Below are 14,542 nucleotides of genomic sequence, written 5' to 3'. Positions count from 1 at the left end.
GTTCTTCTCTTACTAATACTTTCATAAATAAATACATCTCTCTGAATCAAATTCACACATGCTGGGCTCCTAAATAATACCTGTGCACACACACATTTTAAACACCCTCATACTCCAATATCTGGATATTTAGTGTACCTGATACAGTTAAAGCCAAAAACTTGGGATCATCTGAAGAAAGATTTAAAGCAGTTTGGCCTCCGAAAAAAAATACTCTGTAATCTGCCCCTGAATTCTGCAATGAAAGTACATTTTTGGAAGCAGTCTTTTAGAAGATAGCCATTAAGCATCAAAACCTCTCAGATGTGTTTGAAAATAAGATCTTCTGCAAACTGGCTCACTGTATTTGCCTTGATTGCATGTAATTCAGAAATACATCAAAAACTAACATTAGACCTGAAGTTCCCATGCCATTTTAACACAGGACAAAAGTAAAGATTACAAGACAGTGGCATTTACCTGATGACCAAGCTTTATAATATATTAAGTGACATGGCATTCTAGACATCTGTGGCTTAAAATCAGTTTGATTTGAATAATGAATACAGATGAACATAAATTCTAGTTATTTTCTTAGAAGAAGGTCAAAAGGAAAAATAACAAAGCTAATGCAACAAATTTTCTTTGAAGTCTATTTTAGCTATGTTTAAAACTATGCTTCTGAAAAATCACGTTAATAAAGCAAACTCCTCTTGTAATGAACAGACATTCCATGAAAAGTTGCTATACTTACATAGATTGCTGTGTGCCTATAAGGAAGCTTTGTGTTCTCAATGCACTGTCCACTAGCGACATTCCAAACACACATCTCCCTGCCAAAAACAATTTCATATTACTCTGTCATTTCCACTCAATTGGCTGGAATAATTTTGCACCAAGTTTTTCTTTAGTGCTGTACTTAAGTGCAGTCTGATCGTTCATGGGGCTTTTTGTTACAGATTACTGGGTAAGAAAATGTTGCGGTCATTAGCAGGGGATGACATACAGTATCTGTTTCTTTTTGTTTTGGTAATTATACCCTGCTACCTCACAGCAAACCTGACTTTAAGGCCAACTCTTTTCTACAACAAATTGTAGGTATACTGCCATTACAGCTCGTCAAAGTGTCACTGTAACTATCATTCGTTGGAATGACATCCTCCTGAAAATGATTCATTTCACTGAACTTAAACCATGCGTTTTGAAAAACAAAAACTGAATGCTGCTGCAGAACAGGCATCGAGGGGAACTGATGCATTCTGTTAAGACTAAACAGTGCCACCGTGAGGCTGTTCCTGAACTGTCTTTACAACGTGAATATCTGCAACAATTACAGCTGCACTTAGTTACATTTAAGAGTAATGTTTGAGAAAGACTCACTAGCTAGTCTTCATCAAGATATTCAGCATGCTTTGAAATCAGAGTACAACAGAAACATAATCAATTTAAATGTTGTGTCATTTTATGATTTCTCTAATTATACTTTAAGACATTTTCTGTAAGAAGACTTGAACATATTATGGAAAAATATTTTAATATATCAGAAAAACTCAAAGACTTGCATTTTATTCTACACACCAATATTCATAGTTTGAGAAATTAAAAATATTACTTAATTTACATTTTTCAACTAAATGGGAGGAGTATAATCTATACCTACACAGTGTATCAATCTGTAGACCAAAAAATCATAATTTAATTCTCTCACTTTATTAGTCACTTTAAAGCAATGAATTTCTTCTTGGTGATATCAGAATATGAAAATTAACTTTACCACTTCAGCTACATTGCTATCCATACATGCAAACATGCACATATTAGACTGGAATATAACTTCAGCTTCTGTATGTTGCACTTAATTTACTTTTTGTACCACAAGGAACAAGTAATGTAACATGTTGATAACCCTGTCCTACAGGGCATACTACATGCAGACAAAGTGAAATTTTGTTCACATCAGTGAAAGATTCTGAATCATTATGGATTGATCTCAACATTTGCGTATAAGAAAGAGAAAGCGTCTGATATTCATCCTTCTGGAATAAGTCAGTTACAGAAACACTCAAGATACTGACATGGGATTTAGGCTGGGGGGAAACAAACATCTTCCACACAATTTCCTCAATCCAAGGAGATGGAGGGTTGAAAGTGGGAGAGAACTGAATGATTCACAGGCCAGACAGTACAGTTGGACAGACTCCACATCTCCTGAAGATGAAGCTTACTGTTGGTAATTACCTCAACTTGACACTGCAACCTTCCAGTAAGCAATGATAGATGCTTTGCCTGTATTCAGTACAGATGAAAGGTAAGCTATAATTTGGTAGAAAGTACACATTTAAAGGGGTCTGAAGACTAGTACTACCAATATCCATTCCAAGCAAGCCCAATGATATGTTCAGATGCAGAACCTTCAGAATATGAACTTCCTTCTTCACAGCATACCTATAGCAAAAGAAGTCTTGTTTGTTTCTTAATGTGTTTTATCCCAGTTTTTTTGTGAACACAGTATACATGTATTTTCTCCCAATATGATCTGGAAATAACATTGCACTAACAGAACTTCAAAATTAGGATGAAAAATAGTTTCATCTCTGAATCTTTGATTAAAATTGTAAGAGGTCAATAAAAAGAAGTTCTGTAGACTTATCTCCCTTTCTGCAGTCTTTACAGGTTAGACCATCCCACTGGGAAGATAAAAGTAAGCAGTTTTGGGTTCAGAAGCCCAAACCAGTTTGTTCAGTTATCCTCTTCCTGTAAATCAAATATTGAGACAATTAGATCCTAGCAGCTGGTGATGGTTGGAAAAGAAACAAGCCTTCCAATGGTAAAGTAGTACCCTTAGGATGATGAGAAATGTAACTTGAAGAAGGGCAATTGACAGGAGCTCATAATGGGAAGAGGTTTTAAAGCTGTCCTGTTAAATGGAAAAGATGAACCTAATATGAGAAGGGAACTGTATTAAGTAGCAAGACAAATTTATTTAAGAACAACCCATAAGGAAGTAATAAGCTGACTAACTGCTTTCAAAAGCTGAAAGCCTGAACAGATGGGCTTCAAATTCCAGCTGAAAGAATTATCAAATATTCAGAGGAAAAGAAGACTCAAATGTTACCCTGCAAGAACTGGAGAAATGAGTTTGACTCAAGTGGTGGGCCAAGTCACTACAAACATAGTAGAGAATCTGCAAGATCAGGAGCCTCTAGAAGGACATGCTCCAAAATAGCTAGTCAGATTTGGTCACTGAGCAAGCATAAACTGGACATAGTACGTGAGCCTCCTTTACCAATTCTGTTCTTGAGACTGAACTCAGGAAGGAAACACTACAATACTAAAAATTTTAAGCATCTTGATTCCCTGCTGCAGGTTGGGATTCTCCATTTGAATGGAGCCTAGCTGACCCTCATTCTCCTGACCACTAACTAGATACCTGAAACTGGCAAACCCTTCTGCTGTCCAAGACATTGGCTCCCAGTTAGCCTATCATATGATAAATATAATCATTATCATAACTAAATGTTATCCTTTTCATAGCATAGAGGAAGTGGATTAAAGACCCTTTGCTAAATGCAGAATCTGACCTATATGTGCCATACATTTCTTGATTCAGAAAATGAAAAATTGAGGATTCAGTTACCTACCCATTTTCAGTAGCACTTACAACGTATGGTTGTTTCTCAAATTCTCTTGCTTTTGCCAAACAAGTTACAGAAGCAGTATGGCCAAAGAGAATTTCTTTAGATGAAATCTAGGAGAATAATACAATGGTTTAACTTAAACAGAGCATTTTCTGTATAAGCTACAAAGATCTAAAAAATAGAGATACTACTTGTAGATGTTATCAGTAAGTAACAATGTGTTCTATATTCTTGCATTCTTGAATGATGTTTCTGGGATGCACAGAAATGTGCAAAGACTATGCAGTTTGCACACTGGCAGTATGAAGTACAGTCTTTGTAAATTCTTCAGAAAAAACAATTTCAAGACTACAGTGAATACACAGTGTCAAATGTAATACAACTGGTAATGTACAGGAACTCTGGCCCTTGCAGTACTACATACAGCAAAAATGGCAAAGCAAAGTAGGGAACTGATATAGCAAAACTCTTAAGAATACGCTTAATACTATGTTTCAGTAACCCCTTTGATTCTGATGAGCTTCACTAAATGCAAAGGTCATCTTAAAGGAAAGAGGTAGCCCCATAAAACACAAACAAACAAAAAAAAAAAAAACACTAAAGTTTCAAGCCATACTCAGATGATGTCAAAATCTAAAACAAAGCCATCCCTCTAGGAACACAGTCAAAAGTTAGCATTGCTTTGACTTCATTCCATTTTGAAGAAAATAAATGTGAAAGAGTAGCAATAAGCCAGTAGGTTTGCAGCTTAATTATACCAAAAATATGTATTTGCAATATTTCATCTTACTACTTCCATCTTTTTACAAGTTTTTCCATTAACTTGGTAGAGAGCTCTTTTTTTTTTTTATAAATAGGTGTTTAATCCTGAAATGTTAGGCCACACTCATCAATTGGTTTAAAGAAAAAGACACTTCACAGGATATGAATTAAAATAGTAGCATATATTTTATATTACTGTGAGTTACAGCAGAACTCACAGCACAATTTCAAATTATAATTATACAGGTCAATGATCATCCATGAAAAGTTTTCTGAAGTCCACAAATAACAGGTTATTCATATAGGTATTTCAACATTTATAACTTTGCTTCATGAGTTTCCTATAACAAGTCTCACACTCTTTAATAATTAATTTAAGTGCAAGAGTATGGGTAATTCCACTGTTGGTAATAAAAGAGAAAACTCCAGTCCATCAATTTGGCAGACACAAACCTTTAATTCTGATGAAAGATCCCAGAGACATATTTGTCCCTCTTGACTTCCTGTAACAATAGTCTGCTGGTCATCTGTAATCATAATAGCAGTGATGCTGTGAGAGGGAGCAATTTTGCCCCACACTGCCACAGCCTGTACTGGTACATTCATAGCTGGCACCTGAAAACAGAAACAAGTCAAAATGATTTTAAGTCACGTGTGATTAAAAAAAAGAAAACACGACACAACCAAGAGCAAAACACAATCAAATAATTGAATCAACATTTGATAAGGGGAGCTACAGAAAAGATGATGACATTTTGAAACATTTTCTAGTTGTTGCCAATATCCCACTAACACTTCCATTGAAATAGATACCCATTAATAGCTTATATGTACAATGGGACAGTGAGGTGATGTGCTGCTATTTTAAATTTCTGCAGTAACAAACAGGACCAGTGTTAGATACCAGTACTATCACAATACTGAAGTATCAGCAACAGGAGTCCCGTACTGTCTCACACAACCTGCCTTAGATCTGATGGGCACATCACTATTTTTGCCCTAAGTTTTTATTGGTGGAGTGCACCATGCCTACTTTCTACCTCCTAACAAGCAGTGCTGTTCAAGCTCAGCAGCAAACTATAGGATACGGATGACAGGGGAACAGGGGTATCAGTAAAGAGTCTGTGGTTCCTATAAGGTTAAAGGAAGACAGTAATGGGGTGCTCGAAGGACAGAATGGGAGGTGGGTCAGGGACAGAAATGACACCTAGGACAGTGAAAAATTCTACCCTCAACCACTGAGCATAATCTCCTACAGATGTGACCCAAAAGGAAGATGGGGGCAGACCTGCAGTTAGTAAGCATGTAGTAGAACAAGACTGTTAATTCTTCCTAACTCATATATCCTTTGTCTGAAAGATTTGTCAGCGTAATAGGTTTCAACCACTACTGAGAAAAAATAGTTTATTGGAATTGTCCAAAATGACTACTAGTCACGAGATTTTTATGAACTGCATTTCTAGGAAACTATTACAGTGTCTGTTCAGACAACAGTACTTACAAGATCTTCCTTATTAAACAAGTTCTACTTTTTTTGTTTCTAAAAACTGATGCACATTTGTTTTAAAAACACTTCAGCTTACTAGCTGGACTCTGTACTAGTTTTGCTTCAAACAAAGTCTTGGGGAGGAAACTGCTGTCTCAGTCACCTCACAAGCCTTCTGCCTTTTTTTGGTTTCAGTGTTTTTCAATGCTTTTTCATTCATGTGTTCCTAAGTGTAACATATTTACAGGGTACTCCCAATGGCATCCTCAAAATGAGAAAACATGTGAACATAAATAATTTGATATTTAAATAGTCAGTTTATCTAAAAATATATATTCGTCCTGTTAAGATTTCTCAGGGGAACTAGTGAAACACCCAAATATGTCTCCTTTGGGAGAACTTATGTAAAAGCAATGGTTACTAAAAAACTTACACAGATGAACAATGTCTTTATCATCCATGTCTTTACATGAAGAATTCCTACAATAAACTGGCAGTGTCTACCTGGGCCCAAATGCAAACTATTTCCATATCCCACACCCTTTGCAAAGATATGTGAAATGAAACAGGTTCCAGTAATAAGGTGCTAGAACAGTACAGATGGAAATGGTCAACCAAAATAGAAGACAGCAAAGCTGAAATATCAGGAGACAAACTGGGAAGTACAAAATATGTGGCAGCAGATAACAGCCAGCTGAAGGAAGTAATGTAACAATCATGCAAGAGCATGAAATTGCGGTTCCTATGATAATTCAGAAGACTACAAAGCAGAAAAGGAAACAGAAGCAGCCTTTAAGTTTAAAGAAAATTTAATTCAAACTATTGCTAAATTCAACACCATAGCAGCTGAAGGGAGACAATAAGTATCTTCCCTACTATTAATAAAAGCCTTAAGTGACACAGAACTATGGGAATGGTCTTAACTGCTGACAACAACACGAGATGAAGAGCTCAGTCACTGAGAAAAAGAACAGAAAAGTCTGGCATGGCAATCAATGCAGAAGGACTGGCCATGCAACCTCAACCAGAATGTCAAAGGCAAAGGAAGAGGAACCTGAGAAATTAATTATGAGATCAAGAGTGTATTAGGATAAAATAAACTTACTTTTAAAACAAAACTTTGGTATAGGCCCACAGTGTGAGGTATTATTGCATATTCTAAATGCGTTAGAATTTGATTTTTCTATTTATTTTTTTTTAATTTCTAGTCATATGAAGTATTATGTTTACTGAAAAACAGTAATTTTCTTCTTTGTTTTATGCCCTGAATAGTTGTTCTACCCAAACTTTAGAGATACATTTCTAGATATTGGCTAGGCAAAAAAAATTCACCTTTTCATAACATTTATGGAATGATGGCTGCAAAGGTAATATTTGAATGATAAGCCAAATCCTAGGTCTTTAAGATGTGCCCTTTTTTCCCCCTCCTGCATATCATATAGTCATTTATACTTGTGCTATGGGAATGTTCAATTGGTGTAAAACACCATAAGGTAGCAGAACCCAGTTTTGTAGTGCATTGAATATGAAGCTGTAAGTTGTATTTTTCTCTATCAGAAATATAGAATCAAGATTTAGGGATATGGTTTAGTGGGGACTGTTAGTGTTAGGTCAGAGGTTGGACTCTATGATCTTGAGGTCTCTTCCAACCTAGAAATTCTGTGTGATTCTGTGTGTGTGAAATATTCTTAGTTGAAGACCCACTGCTGAGCAAGAGATGCATAAGAGAACTCAACACAAATTAAACAAATTACTGGAATTTGCTAATATACCACACTAAGGACAAATCATTCTAAATTCACTTTTATATAAATGAAGGTTTACAAGAACCTTTTGACCTTTTTACATTCAGCCTTTGTGGCTGAAGATGGAGAAAAATAGAAAACAGATTATATTAATTTGTGTTAATATAACTGTCCCTAACTACTCCCCCTTGCTTATTTTTTTTTAGATCAAGATATTTAAATGCACAAGATAGAAGTACTTTGCATAAAGGTTTTTATTCAAAGAATACCATGACCCTAGAAATATTGTATACTTACATGCACATACACTCACTCTTTGTCTATTAGCTTTATCAAAACTATTTATTGAAGGTGATAACACCTAGAGCAAAGAAAGTTCATATAAATCAGACTATTCCTTTAGAAAGGTAAAATCTGTTTCCACAAAGTCAAATATTGCCAAAGGCATATCTCGCCTGCATGTAAGCTTATCAACACATGCTAAATTTTTCCAGCTCTGCCCACTCAAGCACATCTGATTTGTTGTATTAGCTTGTAATCCAACTTTAAATCAGCTTCCTCGGTTCAGCTCCCTATTTCTCCCCGCTTGCAACCTAATACACTTCTGTTTGTCCTGCCCTCATTTCACTGCCAAGGAGTACTCCCTCATGACTGTCAAAATAATATTCTTGTTCTTAGTTAAAACCAGTCCAGTTCATTCCACCTCTAACTTGTCACATCTCCACCCTGCAGTCTCTAGTTCTGTGAACATTTCACACTGGAATCACAGCACAAGCCTCTGGGAAAATTATGCCAATCTGCACAGCTTGAAGGACTTCAGGTGTGCTATTTTAACTACTTTGGACCATTTGTACAGTATCAAATCTTCCATTTGAATAGCTAAATACAACTATAGTTTTACAGAAGCTGCAATGTATTTAGAAGTCTAATCAAAAACTTTAAGGCTGCAAAGGGGAGGAGGTATACTTTTGGACACATTTCTCAGCATATATTTACAGCCATTTGAAGTGAAAGATGTGGGTTGTGTTTTGCTCCCACTGAAGTCTATGGCTTACATTCTCTATTTGGCTTTATGTTTATAGGTAGAGCTTACTCAAAAGCATAAAGGAAACTTTTCTGTATGAGATACATGGAACAATATTAAACTATTAGCTACAGTTATAGGAATCACTTCTTCATACAAGAAAACATCCTAAATTTTGAAAGCAAACTTCAGAATTCTTCAGTTCTAATGTGTCAGGGTCCTTGGAACTAGGAAGTGAACTTGCCTTAGATATAATCTTAAACAGTTCATGTAATAAAACATGAGTTTTGACAGAAGCCTCCTTCTCAAAACATCCCATAATGAGAGGTACTGAATAGTTATTTATAGCTTATGTAGGGAAGGAGGGACTTTGTATACCTTCCCTGACAAAAAAAAATAATAAAAAAAAAATCACTCTACAGATGACAGTCATCCCATCAGAAAGCCTTTTCTGGTTTTGTATTGTTACTTATTTTGTGTTTTCTCTGTAGCCTGTACAATACAAAGTCAGTTGTTTCAAAATCCAGGTAAATGCTCAACAACTGGGGGGGGAGGAGGAGGAGGGCAGAAACCCATTCACAGACCTGAAAGTATTAAGAGATGAGCAGCATTTAACTGTTTATATCGGATTCAAAATTCAAATATTTAGAGAAGGTTAAGTGGGCCAAACTGATTAAAAGTAGCTATTGAAAAATTTTATAAAAGCAACATGCATCTATCAAAATGCTATTTGCCCAAACAGCAATATCCTTGAAGGCCACATGAAACAGCATGTACGCTATTTTACCCTCTTTAGCTTGATCATTGTGGTGAAGTGTTAGGAAATGTTTTAAGCAGAGCCTGGTAGGTTTTGATAACAAATTCCTAAGGTTTGTGTGTTCCTAACTCACCTCATTCTCCTATTTCTCTCTATTCTGTATCTGACATTCTATCAACATTTTTGTAGTTAGTGAAACAAATATTTTACTTAAATGCAACAAAACAGAATGCAAGTCAAAGCTATCACAAATTTCTCAGAATTTACTTTAACCTGTAAATACTGCACTCTCCTTAAGAATGATGTGTTATCTCCAGAAATCAGCAAAGATATTTGTTCCAGAACTAAAAGATTATACTCACTCACTGTCCACAATATAGAACAAGTCCCTCTAATAGCCACAATTAAGATTTAGCATTTAGAGCTAAAAACTTTTAAAGGTGCAGAAGTGACATAATGCTGCCTTTTTAAGCTTGCTGATACACCACAGTGCCCATGCTGCTGGTCCCAACTTTGCTATTTACATAAGCTGTTATTCAGAATCTTATATCTGTGAATCTGAAAATACAGCTTAACAATATTTTACAGTTTGTGAAACAGCAGGGTGCATGTAATGGAATAAGTTAGAAAAGAAATGAAATATGAGAAAGCTTAAGTGAGAAACAGGAATAAAACAGAGAGGTAGAGGCTGCAGGGAAGAAAGCAGAGAGGATAGTGGTAGGACATGAGGTTAGGTAAATTAAAATGGAATGATAACCAAAGAAATGACACTAAACAACAGGACAAAGATAAGAAATAAGTTTGAAGTAGTTAATAGCAACAACTTCAAACCAATTAGTATTCAGCACATTACACAATAGATATAACTGTATCCTTTAAGATGTGCATTCAACAGAAAAAAAATGATTTTATACTTCAAGTAATTAATACCTCTAATCATATGTTGGGCTACAATTAAAATACTTCAGTCATCGACATCTCTATTTCCCACTACTTTGTTCTAATGTATTCTGCCAGAACTTGCATTATTCCACACTTCTCTCTCTACTTTGTTTTGGTGGTTTCATCCCCTCACATTCATCCTGGAGGCCCTGCTAGCCTGCCACAAACTTTCAGTTTAAGATTTAACAGGACTTCCTTGGAGACCTGGCAGAACTACACACTAGTCGGCCAGAGTCACTGCTGAGTGACCAGCAGACCTCCCCTGCAGTGTGAATGTGCCGCTTTACAGTCCAAGAGAGCAAGATACCAGGACCAGGAATCAATACAGACCATTTTAACTAGCAAGAACCACCTAGTAATAGTTCGTTTGTATTTCTTGAACGAGTGACACAAGAAACACTTATTTCATTCCACACAATAATTTACCACAATCAGAAGGAGCACAGTAAGGGCAACACCATCTCCCAGCTGCTGATTACATCAAAGGTTTGCAGCACAAATTCAATTTTATGATGTTAATCTCAGCCTGCCACTCAGAAATTTTCTCTGAGGGATATGATTTTTCTCTGGATTTCATTTTAAGAATGATTTTCTTCTTCTACAATCAATAAAGATATGTTTTCATCAAAAGACTCTATCTTGGCAGAATTCAATTGGCCATTTCAAAACCTTTTGGTGACACAATATTAATTAAAATAGTTTATGTTGCTCCTAAACTGGAAAATGGGGGCAGTGAAAACATAAGCAACTCAGAACCCTTGTACTCTACACACTGTAATAAGGTACAACAGAATAACCTACACCTCCTTGAAGTTACTGCATTACCCCATGGCCTATTATTTAAGGCTTGCTAGACAAGTGTCATGAGATGCTCTTTGGCCAACTGAAAAAAATCAGAATACATGGAAAAATATAAAAAAAACACTTCCTTTTACTGTCATTAAACAGTAAATGTTTCAGTAAATGCTTCAACAACAAAATCAAGGATCTAGTAGCTGTGTAAACATTGTTTGACAACAATTAATGCATGTGAGCTAAGAAACTTGTTTTTAAACCACATATTAAGAGATCCTGTGTACATGCAGTTTATTTGGGGGGAAAAAAGAGTACATTATACGAGTGTTTGGAACCAGGTGTCATTTAAAACCATATTTCTTTTTATTGTCTGAATGTCCTATCAAATACAAGACTAATTATCTATAGAAAATGAGATGTTTAAGCATCTTAGTCCTACCTGAATTAAGGTAGAACTTGCTTAAGCATACAAATAGCATCAGCTAATTCATCTTCAGTGGAGTTACTCATACATGTATTTAAATGGTGAAAAGCATTACTTATGTGGGTATTTAATCAGGGAGGTTTTATGAGAAGTTCACTCCTCCAGTTCTTACGAGAAAGTTTATATAACAGAAGTGGGACACCAGTATCTACAGATATTAGAAGTTGCACCTAACTGACATATAGACATGTTTTAGCCTTAGCTTTTCTATACACTAAACTATACCTACCTTTATTAAAAAGTAAGTTTTCCATATGGAAAAAGTGCTGCTTCCTTGTGCCAGCAAAGAGACAGCTTCCTAGACTTTCCTATTAAGTTCTTTTGAAGAAAGTCATTTATGTTCTTTAAGGAACTAGTGATTCCCACAAGCATCACAGGATCTGCTAATGTAGCTCCAACCCCAAGTTTATGGCCTATATGCCTTGGAGAACAGAGAATAACAAACTATGTCAAGAATTCACATAGATGTAAGCAAAGTCATATATAATCTGCAATAGGTTTGATGTACTTTGACTTTTATGACATACCACAGATTCTGTAACAAACTAGCCATAACTAAGCCTACAGAATTCTTTTTTCTTTACAGTACTTTAACAGAAGAGAAAATCTGGCAAGGTCAAGATACTTTAAATCTGAAAAACTCTCAAACCGAAAGTCAGTGAACATTCATCAAAGCTTTGGTCACTCAGTTTGTCTTCCTTAAGTGACCTTGAAGTCACTGAAGATAAATCTGTTCAACAAAGGGGTGGTGTTTTTGGTTCAGCTACACTGTACTCCAGAATGTTGAAATAACAAACAAACTTGGAATCAGATGCTGGAAATAAAACAATTAAAACATTTCACCATCCTTTGGCTTTTATATAGTGATGTAAAAATCACTAATTAGCATTGTAATCAGTTGCATCATAATCAAGATTTCTAACCTATGACAATTCAAGAACTCCTTATTTTTCCATCCTGCTCTTTGAATACTCTTTATGACCAAACAGGCCTCTATGCAGTGTTCTGTGCTATGGGGCATGCAACTGTTTAGTGTAAACAAGTCTAAATGACTTATAATATTTACACAGCCAAATAAGCTTAAGTACAAAGACACTGTTTATTATGAAGCAAAATCAAAGTCCAGAACTGATTCAATGCATTGCAATGCATGGATTGCACTTCTTGTTACAGTAAAGTTCTAGCTTTAACACCAAGAACATTTAATGAGAATTCCACTCTTGTTGTGAGATCAGGCCTGCCAACCAACCCCAGCCTTATGAGCAGAACTAGCTCACAACAAACAGCTGTTTCTGTAATGAGCATTCCTAAAGGATCATAGTTCTTTACCAAAGGCATCAATGTGTTAAAAGTCCCTGACCTATTAAGAAAACACTGCTCTAATAATCCTAGCAATTACTAGAAAAGTAACAACAGAAACATGAGAGCAATGGCATTGCAATACCCTATACTTTGTGCCTACCCAACAGGGCATTGCTACAATAGCGCAAAAGCATTCTGCCATTCCCATGGCCTACTATTTCCTGTCCTGCTGTGTCCTCCCATCACTGCTTTTCTCCAGGAAGACCAAGGAAGAAGCACACTCTCCCACAGCCAAGGGAAGGTATGCATAAGTCTCCTGATTTTCAGGGACTGGGAACACTCACATGGGACGGCTAACACCAAGTACCAAAGCTCCAATATAATACAGCTTTACAGGTATTTTAAGTGACATACAGATGGACCAGAAACAGTTGAAAAAAAGTCTGCTCTACTCAAACAAAACTCCCAGGAGCTCGGACAAAGCTGGACCCAGGATCCTGACCAAGCACTGCGCCTGCACCGGCCCCAGCCCTCCCGAGGCACCCTCATGGCCGCCACCGCTCCAGCGCGGGGCACCAGCGGCAGGACGCGAAGCTCCGACCCCCACGGAGCGGTCGCACCGCAAGAGCCGAGCGAGCACAGTCCCTTACCTCCAGCGGTTCCCAGGCACCACGAGCGAGGGCAGGACCGATCGACAGCGGCGAGAACGCGGAGGGGATAGGGAGGAAGGGAGCGGGCGCCGGTTTTATCCCGCTCAGGGGAGGCTGCACCCGGCTCTGCACCCGCCCTGGGCGCGGGACGGTGGATGGAGCAGGGGCGGCTCGCACCGCCCTGTCACAGCCCAGTGGTTCTCGCTGAGGTGAAGAGCTTAAACGGGAGTTTTCTGCCTTAACAGTTTTATTTATTTATTTATTTACTGAGTCGGGGTGAGGGGATGGACAAAATCGTAAGAAATAGAGTCTAGAGAAAAAAAAAAAAAAAAAAAAAAAAAAAAGGTTAAACCTGGGCTACAGCTACCCTGCCACCCCCCTCACAGGTCTATAGGCGTTGTTAGAGGCAGACCCAGACTGTTCCCCACCTAGGGAGAGTCTGAGATGTACAAACCCGCCCTTCAGAAGTTATCCCTTAACGATGATGAGGTACAGGTAGTTTTTCAACCATCTGTCCTGCTTCAAGCATGGCATAAAGAGCATTTCTATTTGCAGCGGCTGATTGAAGGTGTGGCTGTAGGTGAGGGTAGCTCTCCCGCGATGCAAGCCTTCAGACAGGTGCTCTTAGGGGCTCAATATGAGATGGTAGTTAGCTGCAGAGTTAGGCTCTTCATGGTGTGAAGGGGGTACCAATCATTAGGGATGTAAACTGTGCTTCAAATATTTATGCTTGAAAATAGTAACTTAGTTAACTTATACTAAATAAGTTGTGAGCAGGAGAAAAGAAGTGAATAAAGAAATTAGGTTTCCTTTGGTTTACAAGTCTGCGTTTTTCTTGTTCAAGTATCAGATATAAAGCAACTATAGCCTGTGAGATGTTCTGTGAGGAGCCAATGTGGACTAGCTGCAACGTACAACTGTGAGTTTATCTTTTCTGTTGAAAGACTTAATTACAGCTGAGCTAACAGAATAATGAGA

At 37.2% G+C, this 14,542-nt stretch overlaps 1 protein-coding gene across 3 annotated transcripts in view; it reads right to left on the bottom strand.

The window, feature by feature from the left end:
- Positions 1-13,676, bottom strand: part of WDR72 (WD repeat domain 72) — a 118,352-nt gene extending 104,676 nt beyond the window's left edge. The window contains exons 1-4 of one of the 3 annotated variants that reach the window (XM_084532298.1): positions 13,565-13,676; positions 4,833-4,994; positions 3,621-3,727; positions 734-812 (exon numbers count right to left, since the gene is read on the bottom strand). In XM_084532298.1, coding sequence (XP_084388424.1) covers positions 734-812; positions 3,621-3,727; positions 4,833-4,985 — 339 coding nt within the window. In that variant the 5' untranslated portion in view covers positions 4,986-4,994; positions 13,565-13,676. Of the gene's footprint in view, positions 1-733; positions 813-3,620; positions 3,728-4,832; positions 4,995-13,564 lie in introns of those variants that run through there. The other 2 variants (XM_084532299.1, XM_084532300.1) reach the window with 2 other exon arrangements.
- Positions 13,677-14,542: the final 866 nt, after the last annotated feature.

This window comes from Aythya ferina (genome assembly GCF_964211825.1).
Source record: "Aythya ferina genome assembly, chromosome: 11".
NCBI lineage: Eukaryota > Metazoa > Chordata > Aves > Anseriformes > Anatidae > Aythya > Aythya ferina.
Note: the sequence above shows the minus strand (reverse complement) of the source record. Positions and strands in the feature narration are given on the sequence as shown.